General features: G+C 43.4%; 1 protein-coding gene across 1 annotated transcript in view; it reads right to left on the reverse strand.

Moving 5' to 3' along the window:
- Positions 1–19,545, reverse strand: part of dvl1b (dishevelled segment polarity protein 1b) — a 61,870-nt gene that overhangs the window by 26,620 nt on the left and 15,705 nt on the right. Inside the window, exons 2-4 of the mRNA XM_076269259.1 lie at positions 9,667–9,736; positions 7,770–7,891; positions 5,583–5,695 (exon numbers count right to left, since the gene is read on the reverse strand). Of these exons, the coding sequence (XP_076125374.1) occupies positions 5,583–5,695; positions 7,770–7,891; positions 9,667–9,736 (305 nt within the window). The remainder of the gene's footprint in view (positions 1–5,582; positions 5,696–7,769; positions 7,892–9,666; positions 9,737–19,545) is intronic.

Raw genomic sequence — 19,545 nt, forward strand, 5'->3', positions numbered from 1 at the left:
ACACTCCTACACACACTCCTACATAAGCACACACTCCTACATAAGCACACACTCCTACATAAGCACACACTCCTACATAAGCACACACTCCTACACACACTCCTACATGAGCACACACTCCTACACACACACACACTACATGAGCACACACTCCTACACACACTCCTACATAAGCACACACTCCTACATAAGCACACACTCCTACATAAGCACACACTCCTACACACACTCCTACATGAGCACACACTCCTACACACACACACTACATGAGCACACACTCCTACACACACTCCTACATAAGCACACACTCCTACACACACTCCTACATAAGCACACACTCCTACACACACACACTACATGAGCACACACTCCTACACATACTCCTACATAAGCACACACTCCTACACACACTCCTACATGAGCACACACTCCTACACACACACATGAGCACACACTCCTACACAAGCATTTATGACGAGGTCAGAGGACACTGACACACTGATATCTGAGGTCAGAAAGCTTGCTGACACACACACACACACACACACACACACCATTACATAATACACACACATACAGTAGATCACTATGGGTTGGAATTTTTACAGATAGAAACTGTCACATACAAGATTTGGGGCGTGGCTTAGGCTCAGGGTGGCATCGGATTGGCTGGAAGGCCCTGGGAAGGCGGAGACATCGCTGGACTGCTGTGTGTGTGTGCAGCTGTTGGTTCACACCGAGACACTCCAACAGAGTCACACCGACCATGCTCACTACTCACACACACACACACACACACCATTACATACACAAGCACACACTCAATCTAGAGCTCTGAGTATTCACTTCCATGACAAAGAAACAAGTTGTTTTAAAACCTTACGTACACACACCCTTATGTACACACACCCTTATGTACACACACCCTTACGTACACACACCCCAAAACAAACTTCTTTTAAACCCGTACGTACACACAGCCTTACGTACCAGTGTTGCGCGGGTTTGGTCACAAGCGGCCCGCGGTCGCCCGATATTTTAATCAACCCGACCGCAACTCGGACCGCTAATATTAATTAGGACAAAATTATACCCGACCCGCGATCCGACCCGCTTATTTACAAAATGTGTGCTTTTGGTTATAGGCTGCATGCAGTGTGACAGTAGGCCATTTCTGTAAAAACAAACTAATTTATTTACGAAACTTGATGCAGTAGAACTACACGCAGTAGGCATGCAGGACATAATGTTTGCGCAGGAGAAAGAATGAGAATAAGAGCGCAAGCACGCACGCAACGCACAAAGGATAAGAACACTAGGATAAGATTTGAAGGCCATGGACATACATCTTTCTTTCGAAAACAGAAATGGTGAGGCGAGGTAGGCAAGAGAGATACATTGTTGGTCAAAACGTTAGCGTAAGAACTGGTTTATAATGCTGAATGAAACACAAAGCTTTACTAAAGCACATCCACTGTTTAAAGTCACAAACACAACGAACTAAGGTAACTTTTATGCATGCGCGAACCTATACATACCGGTAGATATGGCTGTGTAGTCTGTGCCATAACATTTATTCCTGCAGGCTGCCCGTTTTGGCTGTCTTACTTTTAAATGGCTTCGCAAGAAGTAGGCCTAGACCATAACCATAGCCTATATCGCTTTTCCTGAAGGGGTGTCTTAATTATTTTAACTCGCGTCTTGCTTGTTTACTGTTGACTTTACTGTATTGATGCTTTACTGTATTGATGCTAGCTTTCTCGTGATATTTTAAGTAGGCCTATTTGTAGAAAATATATATTTAATTAATTTTAACTGACCCGCCCGCAAATGACCCGAATATCATTAAAATATTTTGTTTATGACTCATAACCGCGGGTGACCGCGGTCATCCGCGGGCGACCGCTTAATTTCGGGCAGACCGCGCAACACTGTTACGTACACACACCCCAAAACAGAAATATTCAGCTCCACTACAGACTTCCACTCTAACTCACACTAACTCGCACACACACACACACACCATATTAATTTATCACAAGCACTGATGACAGCTCTACAGAAGTAATGAAGAGTGATGAGAGAAAGAGAGAGAGGCGCACAAACACACAAACACACACACACACACACACACACACACACACACACACACACACAGACAAATGCAGGAGAGGTGAGGGAGAGAGAGAGAAAAGAGAAGAAAGGATGTCACAAGTGACAGATGAGGTGAGATAATGTGAGAGAGGGAGGGAGAGAGTGAGAGAGAGAATGTGTGAGAGAGGGAGGGAGAGAGAGAGAGAGATAGTGAGAGAAAAAGAGAGAGAGGGAAGGGGGGTGTTGAGTGTGACAGATGTTGATATGAAAACAAACAAATGTGAGAAGGGAGGTGGAAAGGGGGAATCATTCGTTACACACACACACACACACACACACACACACACACACATATACATATAGCCTATTACACACGCAGACCAAGACCATCAAACTGAGATGAACCTTACCTCAGCAAAAGCAAGGGGCTGAGAAAGGACCCAACTCACACACACCTCCACAGATGCAAACAGCAGCACTCACATCTTGCACAGAATGAATGACTGTAAGCTTGTCCACTCAACACCAGTATATCAGCAAGCTTGTCCACTCAACACCAGTATATATAAATATATAAATAGGCTACAGACAGTGTTTTATTCAACCTACTGTACGTCCGGACGCCTCGAGCCCTCTGCCCTTCTTTTGCGTGGCTCGAGCATACGTTTTTTCCTCACCGAAAATAATATGCATTGATGTTATTTACATTTGAGTAACCCGAAACAGACACAAACGGCTACACATCTGCCACATTCTGAATAGGCTACACTTGGTAATGCTTAGAAACACACCGTGGTCTTTAGGTAGACTCATGTATAGGTCAACTAAATGTATAAACATATACACCTGCGCGCGTCTTGTAATCTCTCAGTAGCCTACTTACCTCCTCTATGGTGGTTGAAGACAAACGCACGCGATATCCGCGGGAGCTATCTAAACAACGTATCGCGAGCGCGCAAAATAGTCTGCAAGTTGCGCTCTCCCGCTTCAGCGGCACTCATCGCTGAGCGCGCAGCCGTAGCATACCGAGGACACACTCCGTCCTCATGTTCAACACCACCATCCATCTAGCAGCGCCCATACACAAAGCCACTCCCCCTCCCCCCGGCAGAGATATCGCCGGGACAAACACAAAACCATCAGATCATAGCCTTCATATTCACCATCACACAAACACACACACGCGCGCAGCCGAGCTGTATTTCACACAGAGGTCTGTGAAGTGAGGGCACGTCATCGCCTCGTTGACACCAGACCCTTCTCCATTGAGAGTGCGTCTTGAAATGGTTTATTGACTTACAACTGAAATGGTTTATTGACTTACAACTGACTTGCATTCAACTCTTATCAACTCGTTTTAGAAGTGTAGCAATCTTGTAAATGAAGGTTTTAAACGCAGTTGTTTACTCAATTCCAAAGACATACGTCCATCCCGGATAAGCGATTGCATTATGTATTTACGTGCCTGTGTTTTAGAGACATTGGAAATGGGCTTCAATGGCCTCTTGGCCAGACGGCCCTGCAGAGCAAATCCCAAATTTGACGAAAGTTCGTACAGGTATTCCCATGCTAGGACTGCGTGTTTCTGTCCTAATTATGACAGGTGTGTTAGATTGACGAATGATCAAATGTTTCTTGTCCACCAATGAGAGCAGCACAGTCTCTGTGGAGAAGCCTATGCACACTCCTCACGGCTCGTCTCGCGACTCCTCACGGCACCAGTATCGTCCGCCGCACAGCGCTACACTCCATCATGGCTCGTCTCGCGCTCTTCTCCGCTGGGCTCCAAGGACGCGCGGCCCAAACTCCATCTCTCACTTGTAATTAGCGGCTGTGCGACAGCTTCTGCTCGAGCTAGTGATGTAGCGCCGATGCTGGCCACGCGAGCCGCTCTCCTCCGTCCCACTGGCCCAAAATAAACGCGCGCGGATTCCTCCCGGGACCACGCACCTGCTCGTCGGCCATTAATTACTGAGCTTGCGCTTGGGGCGTTCATCTCCGGAGAGGGAAAGGGCCCCACGTTCCGGGAGTAGGTCACACACACACACACACACACACACACACACACACACACACACACAGTAGGTCAGAGTAAAGAAAGAACTGAAAACGTGACACACACACACACAACTCACCTCACCTCTCTACACACCATAGACTGTAGTTATATATATACAGGATATGACACACACACACACACACACACACACACACCACCTCTTTATACAGATACACACCTAACCTCTCCTCTCTATTACACACACACACACACACACACACACATACACACACACCTCACCTCCTCTCTATACACACACATAGCTCTCCTTTCCTTTCTATACACACACACACACCTCTCCTCTCTGTACACACACACCTCACCTCTCATCTCTACACACACACACACACAAATAATAAGATAACATACATTACATTATAGAGGAGGGAGGGGAAAAATACATAAAATCTTAATAATAAAATAATAATAATAATAATAATAATAATAATAATAAAGACATTTACTTAAAGCAGGTACAAATTGACATAGGAAGGTTTGTGATTACAGATCTGAATTGAATCTGAACACACAGCTCACCTCTCCTCTCTACACACACCTCACCTCTCATCTCTACACACACACACACACACACACACACCTCACCTTTCATCTCTACACTTACACACACACACACACACACACACACACACACACACACACACACACACACACACACCTCTCCTCCACATGCTTTTGTTGCATTAGTTATAGGATCTCTTGGATCAAGTAGATGTCAACAAGCTTTCTGACCTCAGATCAGCAGTCACAGGGGGGACACAGAAACAAAACTACACACACACACACACACACACACACACACACACACACACACACACACACAAACACAGAAACACACACACACACACACATACACACACATACACACACACACACACACACACATATTTTATAGGGAGACAGTCGTGAACACACACACATACACACACACACACATATTTTATAGGGAGGCAGTCGTGCACACACACACGCATATTTTATAGGGAGACAGTCGTGCACACACACACACACACACACACACACACACACACACACACATATTTTATAGGGAAACACAGAACACAGAAACACAGAAACACACACACACACACACACACACACACACACAGAAACACAGAAACACACACACACACACACAAACAAACACAGAAACACACACACACACACACACACACACACACACACACACACACACACACACAGAAACACACACACGGAAACACACACACACACACACACACACACAGAAACACAGAAACACACACACACACACACACAGAAACACACACACACACACAGAAACACACACACACACACAGAAACACACACACACACACACACACACACACATACACACACACACACACACACACACACACACTCATTTGATGTGTTCTATTGTGGTACTCACACTCCTCTCTTCTGCGTCTGGCCTTCTCTCTCTCCCGTTCTCTACGGTGGCTCAGGAGGGACTCGCTGCCCGTCTCTGTGTCCACCCCCTCTCTGCTGCTCACCGCGTGTGCGCTAAAACACACACACACACACACACACACACACACACACACATTTATGCTAATAATCACACATATACATGTACACAGGTATATATACACACATAAACACACACAACTTAAAGTGCCCACATTATGACTATTTCTCAACAAGTTAAAAATAGGTCTATGAGTTCCAGAAAACAAGTTTCTGATGTTGCTTGCTGGAAAAGATTCTTATTACAGATCTCTATTCCCCTCTGATTCACTCTCTTTCCGTGCCGTTTCTGCTCCTAGGAGTGTGTGCTCATGTAGTGTGTGTACATATTCATGAGCTGCTGCAGTGTAGAGACTAACGGGACTATAGAACATGTGAATGTTACGGACATGTTGGAACCAGAATGGGACCCTGAAGTAGGAGGGGAGTCCTGCAGACCCTGAGGCCCTGTCCAGGGAGACGCTTTTTGGGTTAAACGCATTTTTTTGCATCGTCTTGGCCGATCGTCCAAACGAATCCTGTAAACGAAATCTTGAATTTCCCCTTGGGGATCAATAAAGTATCTATCTATCTATCTCTATCTAACTCACTGCCCGAAACCGCACTTTTTTGAAACCTGGTCCCAGGGTGGAAAAATCTGAAGCCGTAGCCCTTGCGAGTTCGTTTGGACAGTGAAACCGCATACTTGCGTATTGATGATGTCATCGGCACACCTCAGCTGCCCTGGATTTGACACTTATTGCCTAACAATACTAGTTTTCATACATGACATTACCTGCAATTACACAGTAGGATAAATATCACAACTGGTGCTGCGCAGCGCCAATAGCTTATCATGACTTGGTGGACTGAACAGTGTTTTTCCCGGTGTTTTCTTGATGCATTCTAGCTACTGTCAGTGACTGACGCGAAATAACTAGTCAGAAGTTATTAAGGAAGTGCGGTATAAGTTTAAAATAATTTGTGCGTAGTGCCGGTGTAATTCGTTTATTTTACATGTCTTACAACATAAATAAATGAGTGCCAGGCCAGGCCAGTAGCTAGCGTCCATCTCTAGAAGCTATGCCATTATTTATCAAACCTGTTGAATTCGTATTCACACTCTATGTATGCTCTTTGATGGGAAAGAGTGGTGGTGGGAATATTCAAATGTTTCGGCCGATAAGTATATAAGTATAAGTATATATACTCTTTTGATCCTGTGAGGGAAATTTGGTCTCTGCATTTATCCCAATCCGTGATTAGTGAAACACATTCAGCACACAGTGAACACACAGTGAGGTGAACCACACACACACACACACAACCACTCAACACTCTCACACACACTCAACAGCTGAGCACACACACACCCAACCACTGAAAACACACACACACACACACACACACACACACACCCAACCACTCAATACACACACGCACTCAACACCCCCCCCCCCCCCCCCCCCCAAATGCCCCATTAGCAGAGGCTGTGGCTAGACACCTGCACTACACCCAACTACCACCAGGGGTCAGCAGCTACTCTACATCATACTATCCTCTACATCCAGTAATGGACAAAAGTAGGCATGTGTCTCAAAACAATTTGCCTGTTGCAGCAGGGTTGCAGCAGCAGCACGTAGACAAGCCTACAGCACAGGGTTGCAGCAACAGCACGTAGACAAGCCTACAGGAAAGCTGCTGCGCATGAACTCGTTCGGAATATTTTGAAAACAGCTAGATATTCTCTCATTTTGTAGACGAAAATTGAGAGATTTTATCTTAGTTTTTATTTCATGCAAAACATTTTAGTCTCGTCTGTTTTCGTCAACAATAATGCATCTTAAGATAGTCTTAGTCAGTGTTGCAGGACATTAGTGCCGTCTCGTCATCGTCTCGTCTTAGTCATGTAAAAAAGGTCGTTGACGAACATATTTCCTCCCGTCTCGTCTGACGAAATTAACACTAGTGCGTGTGTATGTGTGTGTGTGTGTGCGTGCGTGTGTGTGTGTGTGTGTATGTGTGTGTGTGTGCATGCGTGCGTGCGTGTGTGTGTGCGTGCGTGCGTGCGTGCGTGCGTGCGTGCGTGTGTGCGTGCGTGCGTGCGTGCGTGTGTGTAAAAAATACGTACTGAAAAGAGGGGGGTCTGGAGTCTCCGATGCCCCCGGTTCTCTCCAGGGGGGGCGGCAGCTCTGGGTGACTCTCTGTACACATGGACACTCCGTCAGAGTGGGAGCTCTCCGCCAGGATCAGCTGACACACACACACACACACACACACACACACACACATACACACACACACACACACACACACACACACACATACGCTCATACAGACGCACACACACACATACGCACATATAGACACACACACACACATGCACATACAGACACACACACACACACATACAGACACACACACACACATATACACACGCAGACCCACACAGGCCAACCCATACACACAGAACCGCACACACACACACACACACGCAGGAGAGAGGGGGAAGAGGACAGGGTGACGTGATGTCACATGGTTGTGCTGTTTAATGAGCTGTGATGTCACGCCTGTGGAGCTTCAGCTGAACTCATAAGGCAGAAAAAAGAGCTCTTCATTTATTTAGGTCAACCCTTCAGCTTCACACACACACACACACACACACACACACACACACAAAGATAGGAGTGTGTGTGAGAGAGAGAGAGAGAGAGAGAGAGAGAGAGAGAGAGAGTGTGTGTGTGTGCATAATATGCAGATGGTACAGACGCAAAACTCAGCCGTAATCTACATTCCTTAATTCCGGCTCATGTTCACCCCTTTCAAGTGGACCTTTTTAATCAATGAGTTTAGCTTATTGGGATATTATTCATATTTTACAAGTCTTTTTAATCAATGAGTTTAGCTTATTGGGATATTATTCATATTTTACAAGTCTTTCTAATCAATGAGTTTAGCTTATTGTGATATTATTCATATTTTACAAGTCTTTTTAATATTCATTCATTCATTCGTTCATATTTTTGTTGATAGCACAACAGCACTACATCAGAGTTCCAATGGGCCGTGGATGCTCTGATAGATACTATAGACAATATTAATCTATAGAATATATTAATCTATATTAATCTATAAAATATATTAATCTATAGACAATATTAATCTATATTAATCTATAGAATATATTAATCTATAGACAATATTAATCTATAGAGTATATTAATATATAGACAATATTAATCTATATTAATCTATAGAATATATGAATCTATAGACCATATTAATCTATAGAATATATTAATATATAGACCATATTAATCTATATTAATCTATAGAATATATTAATCTATAGACCATATTAATCTATATACTATATTAATCTATAGACCATATTAATATATAGACTATATTAATATATAGACCATATTAATATATAGACAATATTAATCTATAGAATATATTAATATATAGACAATATTAATCTATAGACAATATTAATCTATAGAATATATTAATATATAGACAATATTAATCTATATTAATCTATAGACTATATTAATCTATAGACCATATTAATCTATATTAATCTATATACTATATTAATCTATAGACTATATTAATCTATAGACCATATTAATCTATATTAATCTATAGACTATATTAATCTATAGACCATATTAATCTATATTAATCTATATACTATATTAATCTATATTCATCCATAGACTATATTAATCTATATGCTTTATCAATCTATATGCTTTCAGCTCCAGGTGCTGATTTCACATAGATGTATATTGTAGGTCCAAGTCAGTACAAGCTAACACACATACACACACACACACACACACACACACACACACACACACAATCCCTCACACATCCACACTCTCTCTCTCACACACATACACACACACACTCACACACACATCCACATACATCCTCACACTCCCACTCTTGATATCCCTCTCTCAAACACAAACCCACACACACACATCACCAGATTCCAGCAAGATGAGCGTTCTTACCCAAGACACCACTCTGCCATTGAAGCATGGGAGCTTTGCATTGTCATCTGAGATCTCTTCCTTGACGACCCTGTGTGAGACACACACACACACACAGACACACACACACACAGATGAGAGGGAGGAGGGAGAGTTCAGGCCCCACAGAATACAAATGCAACTACAAACCAACAAGCAAAGTGATGGTATTTTGTTAGAGGTGGGTTGGTCACGAACGAATCAGTTCGATCGAACGTGTCTTTAATAAGAACAAACTGAACTGATTCTCTATATGTATAGAGTATGTGTGTATGTATAGAGTATGTGTGTATGTATAGAGTATGTGTGTATGTATAGAATATGTGTGTATGTACAGAGCATGTGTGTATGTATAGAGTATGTGTGTATGTATAGAATATGTGTGTATGTATAGAGTATGGTATGTGTGTATGTATAGAGTATGTGTGTATGTATAGAGTATGTGTGTATGTATAGAATATGTGTGTATGTATAGAGTATGTGTGTATGTATAGAGTATGTGTGTATGTAGTATGGTATATGTGTATGTATAGAGTATGTGTGTATGTATAGAATATGTGTGTATGTATAGAGTATGTGTGTATGTACAGTATATGGTATGTGTGTATGTATAGAGTATGTGTGTATGTATAGAGTATGTGTGTATGTATAGAGTGTGTATGTATAGAGTATGTGTGTATGTATAGAGTATGTGTGTATGGAGTATGTGTGTATGTATAGAGTATGTGTGTATGTACAGAGTATGTGTGTATTGTAGTGAGAAATTTTGGCCTTAAAGGTGTTTCCATTTAAGTGCAGGCTATATTCAACTATTTACTCTTTTGGTATGGTCTGTGCAAAGCTGAAGAAAGAGACGCTGCTGTAAGCAGAAAGTGAAGGAGAGATTTATGTGTTAACAACTGTGGAATTCCATGTTCAAGGTGTTTGCGCAGCCATGCTGGGTGTGTGAGTGTGCAGTCCTGCTGTGTGTGTGTGTGTCTTCATGGTGAGCGCATGGTTGCAGCCTTGCTGAAAGTGTGTGCGTATGCCATGATGTCTGGATGTATGTGCGTGTGTCAATGCTGTGTGTGTGTGTACCATGGCTTAGGTGTGTGTGTGTCCTCGAAGGAGGCTGGGTAGGCCTCTTCTCGACGGCTGGCGCCCTAAGACCTTATTTACTGTCTTGGGGTCAATCTTGACTGAATTCCATGGCCCTTGGTCGTTATGGGATACAGCCTTATAGATATGGTTGACTCTTTGGGTAACTATGTCGTAAACAAGTTTGCGTACCATTAATGGAGATGTCATGTCTTGTCTGAACTGTCAGTGAAGTATAAAAAGTGTTTCCCTGTTTGTAACATCAGACTGCGTCTGTTAGCAACACGACGTAGGTCTCCGGATTCGTGAATAAAGCTCTCTGAGATTTCTGACTTGACTCCTGGCTGACTGAGACTTCATTTCTGAAACAATCCCTAGACAATTTTAAGTTCCTACAGTATGTATAAAGTATGTGTGTATGTACAGAATATGGTATGTGTGTATGTATAGAGTATGTGTGTATGTATAGAGTATGTGTGTATGTACAGAGTATGTGTGTATGTATAGAGTATGTGTGTATGTACAGAATATGGTATGTGTGTATGTATAGAGTATGTGTGTATGTATAGAGTATGTGTGTATGTATAGAGTATGGATAGGCCATTTGTATTGTGCTTGTGACCATTTGTTGGCGGATTTGTGGGTAGTGTGCTTTTTAAAGTTAAACTTGAGCAGGGGCTTCTGAATGTGTTTTTACCTTGGATTTTGGCACAAGGGATTTTAACATCTAATCCTGTGTATTAATGTAATGCTGAAGCTAGCGTAGGCTAGTGACTGCTGTGAATAGGGCAGCTGGCAACTAGGGAAAGACCTTGTGACAGCACGGAAAGACGGCTGACAGGAGGGAATAGACCCCGCCGGGGCTACAATGGGTAAGCAGCTCATTGTGGCAGTAGCCCAGGCTTCACTAAGCTATGGGCTGCACCCTACTAAGCTACAGTACGACATAATGAAAAAATACCCCTAGAGTCAGCGAGAGCAGGGGCGGAAGATGACTCACTTGTGATAGACATGGTTACTGACCCTGGAATGAATTTGATTACGAGTAAGGAAAACATGTTTGTGGAAGCCACTAGTTCAGAGAAAACTGAGAAAAAGCTGCAGATGTGTGTGTGTGGTTGGCAGAAGGTTACAAGTCTAAAGGGCCTGAAAATTCATCAAGGGAAAAAGAAGTGCTTGGTAGAGGGAACACAGGGTCCCCGCATTGATAGCTATTTCTTAAGAAGTGCATCAAGTCAGTCGGTTGAAGTTCAGCGACAGGAAGAAACCCACAGTTCGCAGGACATCAGTACCCCTGTTGTTGAGGTAAGTTCTAGCACTGAGGCAGAGAGAGAGGCCAGTCAGCCAAGGAGGGAGAAGATTAATGGTCATAGGCCTGGGGTTAGATGGCCAGGCGCAGCAGAATGTAGAATGTGGGAAGATGCTAATAGTGATTTGGTCAGTATCCTGGGTAAGCTCAAGGGGACGGCTGAAAGCAAATTAGAGAAAATGGGAGACATTATTTATAGCTATGGTAAGGAAAGATTTGGGACTATTGAGAGAAGGACAAAACGGCAACATGAGGTAGTTAAATCTAGGCGCCAGCAGGAGATAGATAAACTTATCAAGGAGAGGAGGCAGCTTAAGAAGCAGTGGAGAAAAGCTACAGATGATGAGAAGGAAGGTATTGACTGTCTACAGGCAGATGTGAGGGAGCGGTTAGTAGTGCTAAGAAGAGCTGAAAATATTAGGAAAAATAGGAAGAAGAAATCACGAGCCCGACTAGCATTCTATAAAGACCCATTTAAGTTTGTTAAGTCTTTATTCGTAATGCAGAAGAGTGGTAGTCTTTTGGAACCTAAGCAGAAGCTTGAGGAGTATTTAGAGGGAGTGCACAAAGATAGGGAGAGGTTCAGGGAGATGGTACTTCCTGCTGATATCCCACCTATTGGTGAATTAAGTAGCCAATGCGACGATAGTCCACCAAGGTGGAAAGAGGTGCAAGAAGTAATAAAACGTGCAAGGGCCTCTTCAGCCCCGGGACCTAATGGAGTGCCCTACCGGTTGTATAAGAGTGCACCAGATGTTTTAAGATTTTTATGGCAATTAATGAAGATAGTTTGGAAAAAGCAGAGTATTCCCAAGGCTTGGCGGAGGGCTGGGGGAATATTTATTCCCAAAGAAAAGGACGCAGTGGAGATTAATCAATTTAGGCCAATTAGTCTACTGAATGTTGAAGGGAAGGTTTTCTTCAGTGTGGTGGCACGGAGACTGACAAATTACCTTGAAAGGAATAAACTAATTGATACCACAGTGCAAAAAGCTGGAATTCCTGGCTTCTCCGGGTGCTTAGAGCATACCAGCATGATTTGGCACCAAATTCAATTAGCAAAGCGTGAGAAGAGAGACCTGCACGTTGTGTTCTTGGATTTGGCTAATGCTTTTGGGTCTGTGCCACATAGTCTGTTGTGGGAGGCCTTTGATTATATCAGAATCCCAGGTAGCATTAAAAGCCTAGTAAAAGCATACTTTCTGGATATTCAATTATGTTTTACTACAGCTGATTACACCACAGGTTGGCAACAACTTGAGATAGGAATCATGGCCGGATGTACCATCTCCCCACTTGCTTTTACAATGGCAATGGAGGTCATCATTAGGGCCTCAAAATGGGTAGTGGGCGGGGAGAAGTTGCAGGGAGGGCCACGCCTCCCCCCGATTCGGGCTTTCATGGACGACATGACAACCTTGACGACAACCGTTCCATGCACCAACAGGTTGCTGGGTAAGTTAAATAGTAATCTGCAATGGGCCAGAATGAAGGTGAAACCAAGTAAGTCTAGGAGTCTCTCAATTATTAAAGGGAAGGTAACAGATAAGAAGTTTGCTATAAATAAGGAGGTGATTCCCACAGTTCTGGAGAAACCAGTGAAGAGTCTGGGAAGGTGGTATGATGCAAGCCTTAGTGATAAATCACAGGTTGAAGACTTGAGACAGGTCACTAGGCAAGGTATTGCAAAAATTGACAAGTCCGGGCTGCCAGGTAAGCTCAAGCTGTGGTGTTTGCAGTTTGGTTTGTTGCCTCGGCTAATGTGGCCATTGACAGTTTATGAAGTTCCTCTGTCAAAGGTAGAGAGGTTGGAAAAAATGATCAACTCCTTTGTCAGAAAATGGCTCGGAGTCCCACGCTGCTTAAGCAGTGTAGCCTTGTATGGAAAGGGTATTGTAGAGTTGCCAATATCTAGTCTGACAGAGGAATTTAAGTGTGCTAAGGCTAGATTGGAATTAACTCTTACTCAGTCCAAGGACCCAGTGGTGAGGAAAGTTGCACCCACAGTTAATGCAGGGAGGAAGTGGAACCCAGAGCAGGCAGTTAAGCAAGCTCAATCAGCATTGAAGCATAGAGATATAATGGGCCATGTGCAGCACGGGCGGGGGGGCCTAGGGGTGGGTGCAAGTAAACCCTTGTTTAGTAAGGGTTCTGCAGGAGAAAAGAGGAAAATGGTAGTGGAGGAAATGCATAGACAGGAGGAGGCTGTAAGATGTACTAAGGCAGTGTCGCAGGCAAAACAAGGGCAGTGGGTGAACTGGGAAGGGGTGGAAAAAAGACGGATTAAATGGAAAGATCTATGGGGCATGGAAGCTGGTAAGATCAGATTTATGTTAGGTGCTACATATGATGTGCTCCCATCTCCCAAGAATTTAAGTCAATGGTTTGGTGAGGATGATAAATGCATACTTTGCTCGTGTGTGGGCAGTCTCCACCATATCCTATCAGGATGCAAGGTAAGTCTCACCCAGGGGCGGTATACGTCGCGTCATAACCAGGTATTGAAATGTGTGGCAGCGGCAATAGAGGATAAAAGAAGAGAAGTCAATTCATTAGCAGCTAGTAAAGGGGTAAGGCAAATTTACTTTGTACGTCAGGGGGATAAACCTTGTTCCGCGAAGGCCAGGTGTAAAACCGGCCAGTTGAAAAATGGGGCGGGCTGGGAAATGAAGGTTGATCTTGGCCAGCAGATGGCGGTACCTCCACATATAGTGAGTACTAAGCTACGTCCTGACGTAATTCTATGGTCGGATTCAGAGAAGATAGTTTACTTCATTGAACTCACTGTTCCTTGGGAAGACAGAGTGGAAGTGGCCAATGAGCTGAAGAGAGCTAAATATACTGAAATAGCAGAGGAGGCAGCTAAGCGAGGTTGGAGTGCACGATTAAGGCCTATTGAAATCGGTGCACGTGGGTTTGTGGCCAGATCTGCTATTGGCTTGCTGTCTGAATTGGGATTTTGTGGTCGAAGTCTAAGGCAGGTGGTTAGTAACATGTCTTTAGCAGCAGAACGGGCAAGCGAATGGTTGTGGGTAAGGAGAAGTTACCCTTCCTGGGGCGCAAGCTAAGGTAAGCTAACTGGCTCATTTGTTTTGGTCGTGGGTAAGGAGAAGTTACCCTTCCTGGGGCGCAAGCTAAGGTAAGCTAACTGGCTCATTTGTTTTGGTTGTGGGTAAGGAGAAGTTACCCTTCCTGGGGCGCAAGCTAAGGTAAGCTAAATGGCTCATTTGTTTTGTGTTTGTGATGGACTGTGCCTAGGTTGATGGTACTTGGCTAAGGTTCTTTATGGTTTATGGTTCAGTCCGCATCAACGGGACGGACCGACCTAGCCAACTTAGACCATGCCTAGATTGGTTAAGGGTATTTGGATGCTTGTTGTGGTAATATGGGGCAGCATGGTGCGTAAGCTAACTGCTAACTGCTGGCTAATTTGTTTTGTGTTTGGGATGGGGCCTAAGCTAACGGGCTAAGCTAACTGGCTAATTTGTTTTGTGTTTGTGATGGGCTGTGCCTAGGGTGATGGTTGGTTGGCCAAGGTTTTTATGGTTATGGTTCAGTCCACATTAACGGGACGGACCAACCTAGCCAACCTTGACCATGCCTGGGCTGGTTAAGAGTATTTTGGGTATTGGATATTTCAATGTGGTAATATGGTGGCAGCATGGAGGGGAGTGTCTCCAGGACGCTGGTTTCACTGTTAAGCCTTCATGAGGTGTCGTGGGCCTAACTTAACGAAACATCGGTGAATGAGGGTGCCCACTTGATAACCCCAATGACATGCCGCATACTATATAGGCTACTGCTGTTGGATAGGCCATTTGTATTGTGCTTGTGACCATTTGTTGGCGGATTTGTGGGTAGTGTGCTTTTTAAAGTTAAACTTGAGCAGGGGCTTCTGAATGTGTTTTTACCTTGGATTTTGGCACAAGGGATTTTAACATCTAATCTTGTGTATTAATGTAATGTGTGTATGTGACTGGTCATTATTTGCAGATTGGTGTGGAAAGGCCACTACAGTATTCCTCTTCTCCTTCAACTGCTCCAAACAATGCTCTTCTGCATGTCTTACAGTAAACTCATCTGAAATGTGAATGTGTGTGTGTGTGTGTGTGTGTAAGTGTGTGTGTTGAGTAGGCAGTGGTAATATTCACTCTAAACCCATCACCTGCTTGCAAGCTGTGCCGTGTGTGTCAGGATGTGTTTCTGAACCAGCGACTGTGTGACCTGAGCATGTGTGTGTGTGTGTGTGTTTGTGTGTGTGTGTATGTTTGTGTATGTGACCTGAGTGTACCTGCATCAGTGTGTGTGACTGAATGTGCGTGAATGAGCTCAGCAGGATTACAGTCACACACACGCCTGTGAGAGCCAGAGGGACCCAGAGGGTGGGGGAGAACTAATGGGGTTGCACACAGAGGTTATGTGTGTGTGTGTGTGTGTGTATGAAGCTGTAGACTTTGTAGTGGAAATTGTCCCCTGAACTGCAGAACCCTGTCCCTAGAGACTCCAGCACCACAAAGAGAAGAGGGGATAGAGAGAGGAGAGAGGAAGAGAAGAGATGGAGAGAGAGGAGAGAGGAAGGGAAGAGATGGAGAGAGGAAGGGAAGATATGGAGAGAGAGGAGAGAAGAGATGGAGATAGAGGAAGAGAAGAGGTGGAGAGAGGGGGGATAGAGTGATGAGAGAGGAAGACATGCTGTAAAGTGCATCAGCTGCAGTAAAGTGCATTCAGCTGCTGTAAAGCTCATTCAGAATGTAGCATTTTGACATGAGAATTGTCCACATCTCTCCAATACACAAGTCCTCCCACTGGCTCCCAGTAAGCCACAGAAATGACTTCAAAAAGCACTGCTGTGTCTAAACCTTTAAGTCTATAAATCATTCAATGTTACAGCATTACACAGCTGTCAACCCCAGATCACTGGAGAGACATCTGTTGGTAATATCTAATGCAACAACTAAACTATGCTAATATCTAATGCAACAACTAAACTATGCTAATATCTAATGCTACAACTAAACTATGCTAATTTCTAATGCTACAACTAAACTATGCTAATATCTAATGCAACAAATAAACTATGCTAATGCTACTGTACAACTAAACCCGGTGAAGCAACTTCTAGCTTTTAGCTTCTATGTTGCTCAGCTCTGGAACCAACTTCCAGCTCACTAGTTTGCCCACCACAATACCTGCTATAGAGCACAGAAATCAGCCTATTTGGCTTGGTAGCAACCCCTCACATCACCATGGTGATATTTAACCCCTCACATCACCATGGTGATATTAGACCCCTCAGTCCTCAGATCACACTTGTGGTATCCGTTGGCAACCCCTGTGGATGTGAGACAGTATAAGCGGAGCGACAGGTGAACAAGCAGGTGGAGGAGGGATGCTTATTACAGGTGAACAGGTGGAGGGATGCTTATTACAGGTGAACAGGTGGAGGAGGGAGGGATGCTTATTACAGGTGAACAGGTGGAGGAGGGATGCTTATTACAGGTGAACAGGTGAAGGAGGGATGCTTATTACAGGTGGAGGAGGGATGCTTATTACAGGTGAACAGGTGGAGGATGAGGGATGCTTGTAAATCATTAATGTAAATATATTTTACATATAGTACACTTTAATATACTTTTGACTTTCTTTACGTGTTTCTTTGGTTGTTTATCTGCTAATCTGTAAAGCACTATGAACTGCCAATGTTTAGGATGCAGTATAAATAAACACACAAACACAGAACACAGAAAATATCCCAAACATGACACAGCACTTTATTAGTCTGGTCCACCAGAAGAGACGTAGCAAGCTCCATACATGCCCTCTGGCAGCAAATGGATGTAAACACTCATTTAGCAATATGTCCACACATTATAGCATACACACTTCATAGCATTCTTTACATCTATGTAATATACACAATAAACTTGTTGATAAATGCAAATTTAAACACCACTCTTCCACTGTATGGCATCACATATTAGCACAGTAAATTAAATCAACCCCCACACATACACACACAAACAAAAATAACCACACATTCATACTTACAAACAAACCCATATAATACAACACATACAATCAAACACAAACATAAACACATACAAACAAAGGCACATACTGAAAAACAAACACACAACATATACAATCAATAAATAACCCACATGCCTGTCTGATATGTATACATGAAGCTTAAAGTAACACACATACCAGGGTTTCCGTTGTCCGGTAATTACCGGACATTGGCCGGAAAAAAAATGAAATGTCCGACAAAATTAAATCTCTCCGGTCAAATTGTCCGATTGAAATTGGCTAATCCCGTCCCCTAACGCAATCTGAATTTGAGAATAAGCCTTAATATGTAGGCCTAAGCCTATATTATACGTCCTCTGGCTATGTTTTTAAATGAACAGGCTCTACCGTTTGAAAGTTATTAAACAACACGCATAACCTATGCTGCATTTCAAATAGGAAGCGCACGCTTAAAACGTCCATGTTAAACAACGAACAAATGAGAGGCGGTTCAAACATGGCCAGGCCCAGGCAGACTAGCCTTAAACGTTTTTTCAGAGGCCAGACGCGATGGATGATGATAAATTGGTAACGTCTGAAGCCTCAGATGTCCGGTCAACTCCACCACCACCAGATAAAAAGCAGAAGTGTCGGGCGTATCTGTCGGAATCAGTGACATTGGAAGTGGTGTTGCGGGGGGTGCGGCCGCTCCAAGACACTGTCATTCTCCGTGTACACTGGACATGCAAAGTGTTCTTTACCCAAAGCATACAGTAGGTTTACATGTATGCGTTCTCTGTCTATGATCTGCAGGGTTAGGGCCTCCTCGATGAGGCGATTACTGGTCCGCGGATAATTTCTGGCACAATTAAACGGTATCATTGAACCGCGGCCGAAAGAAAAAGAAACTAAACATTTCCCAGAATAGGAAACATTTCTTAATTTATTGTTATCAAATAAAGAGGCATAGCATTAGGGGGTAGTGGTGTGAGCGCTCATTCTTGTGCACATCTGTGCAAGTTAAACAGTCACCACTGAGATAACGTGGGTAGCAGTAACAAACAACGTAGCCTTTTTAAAACAACGAACGAAGCGGACTCTTGCTGTCCATGAACTGGCTAGATCTTGTTAGGCATGTTTAAGTTAGGCTAATGAACATGTTGCATTCTATACAGATTATGTAATTCTTTAAGCTACATAGCCTGTCTCCAGTTTTCCTCAGTTTGACTAATTAAGAAGGGATAATAGGATATTTGACCGGCATATCATCAAAATGTCCGGAAAACGAAACCTCTTTTTCTAGCGGAAACTCTGACACATACAAAGGTAAACACACACACAACATACACACACAGTATATCCCAAAATAGATACAGCCACATATATATATACCCCACACTAGAGGAGACCAAAACAACCACACACCATACACAAACATATTTATAAATAATACACATACACCTAAC

The sequence above is a fragment of the Alosa pseudoharengus genome, unplaced genomic scaffold (assembly GCF_046254945.1).
Source record: "Alosa pseudoharengus isolate Yale_2024_CS ecotype anadromous, Long Island Sound unplaced genomic scaffold, YU_APseudo_1.1 YU_APseudo_1.1_scf_5, whole genome shotgun sequence".
Lineage (NCBI taxonomy): Eukaryota > Metazoa > Chordata > Actinopteri > Clupeiformes > Clupeidae > Alosa > Alosa pseudoharengus.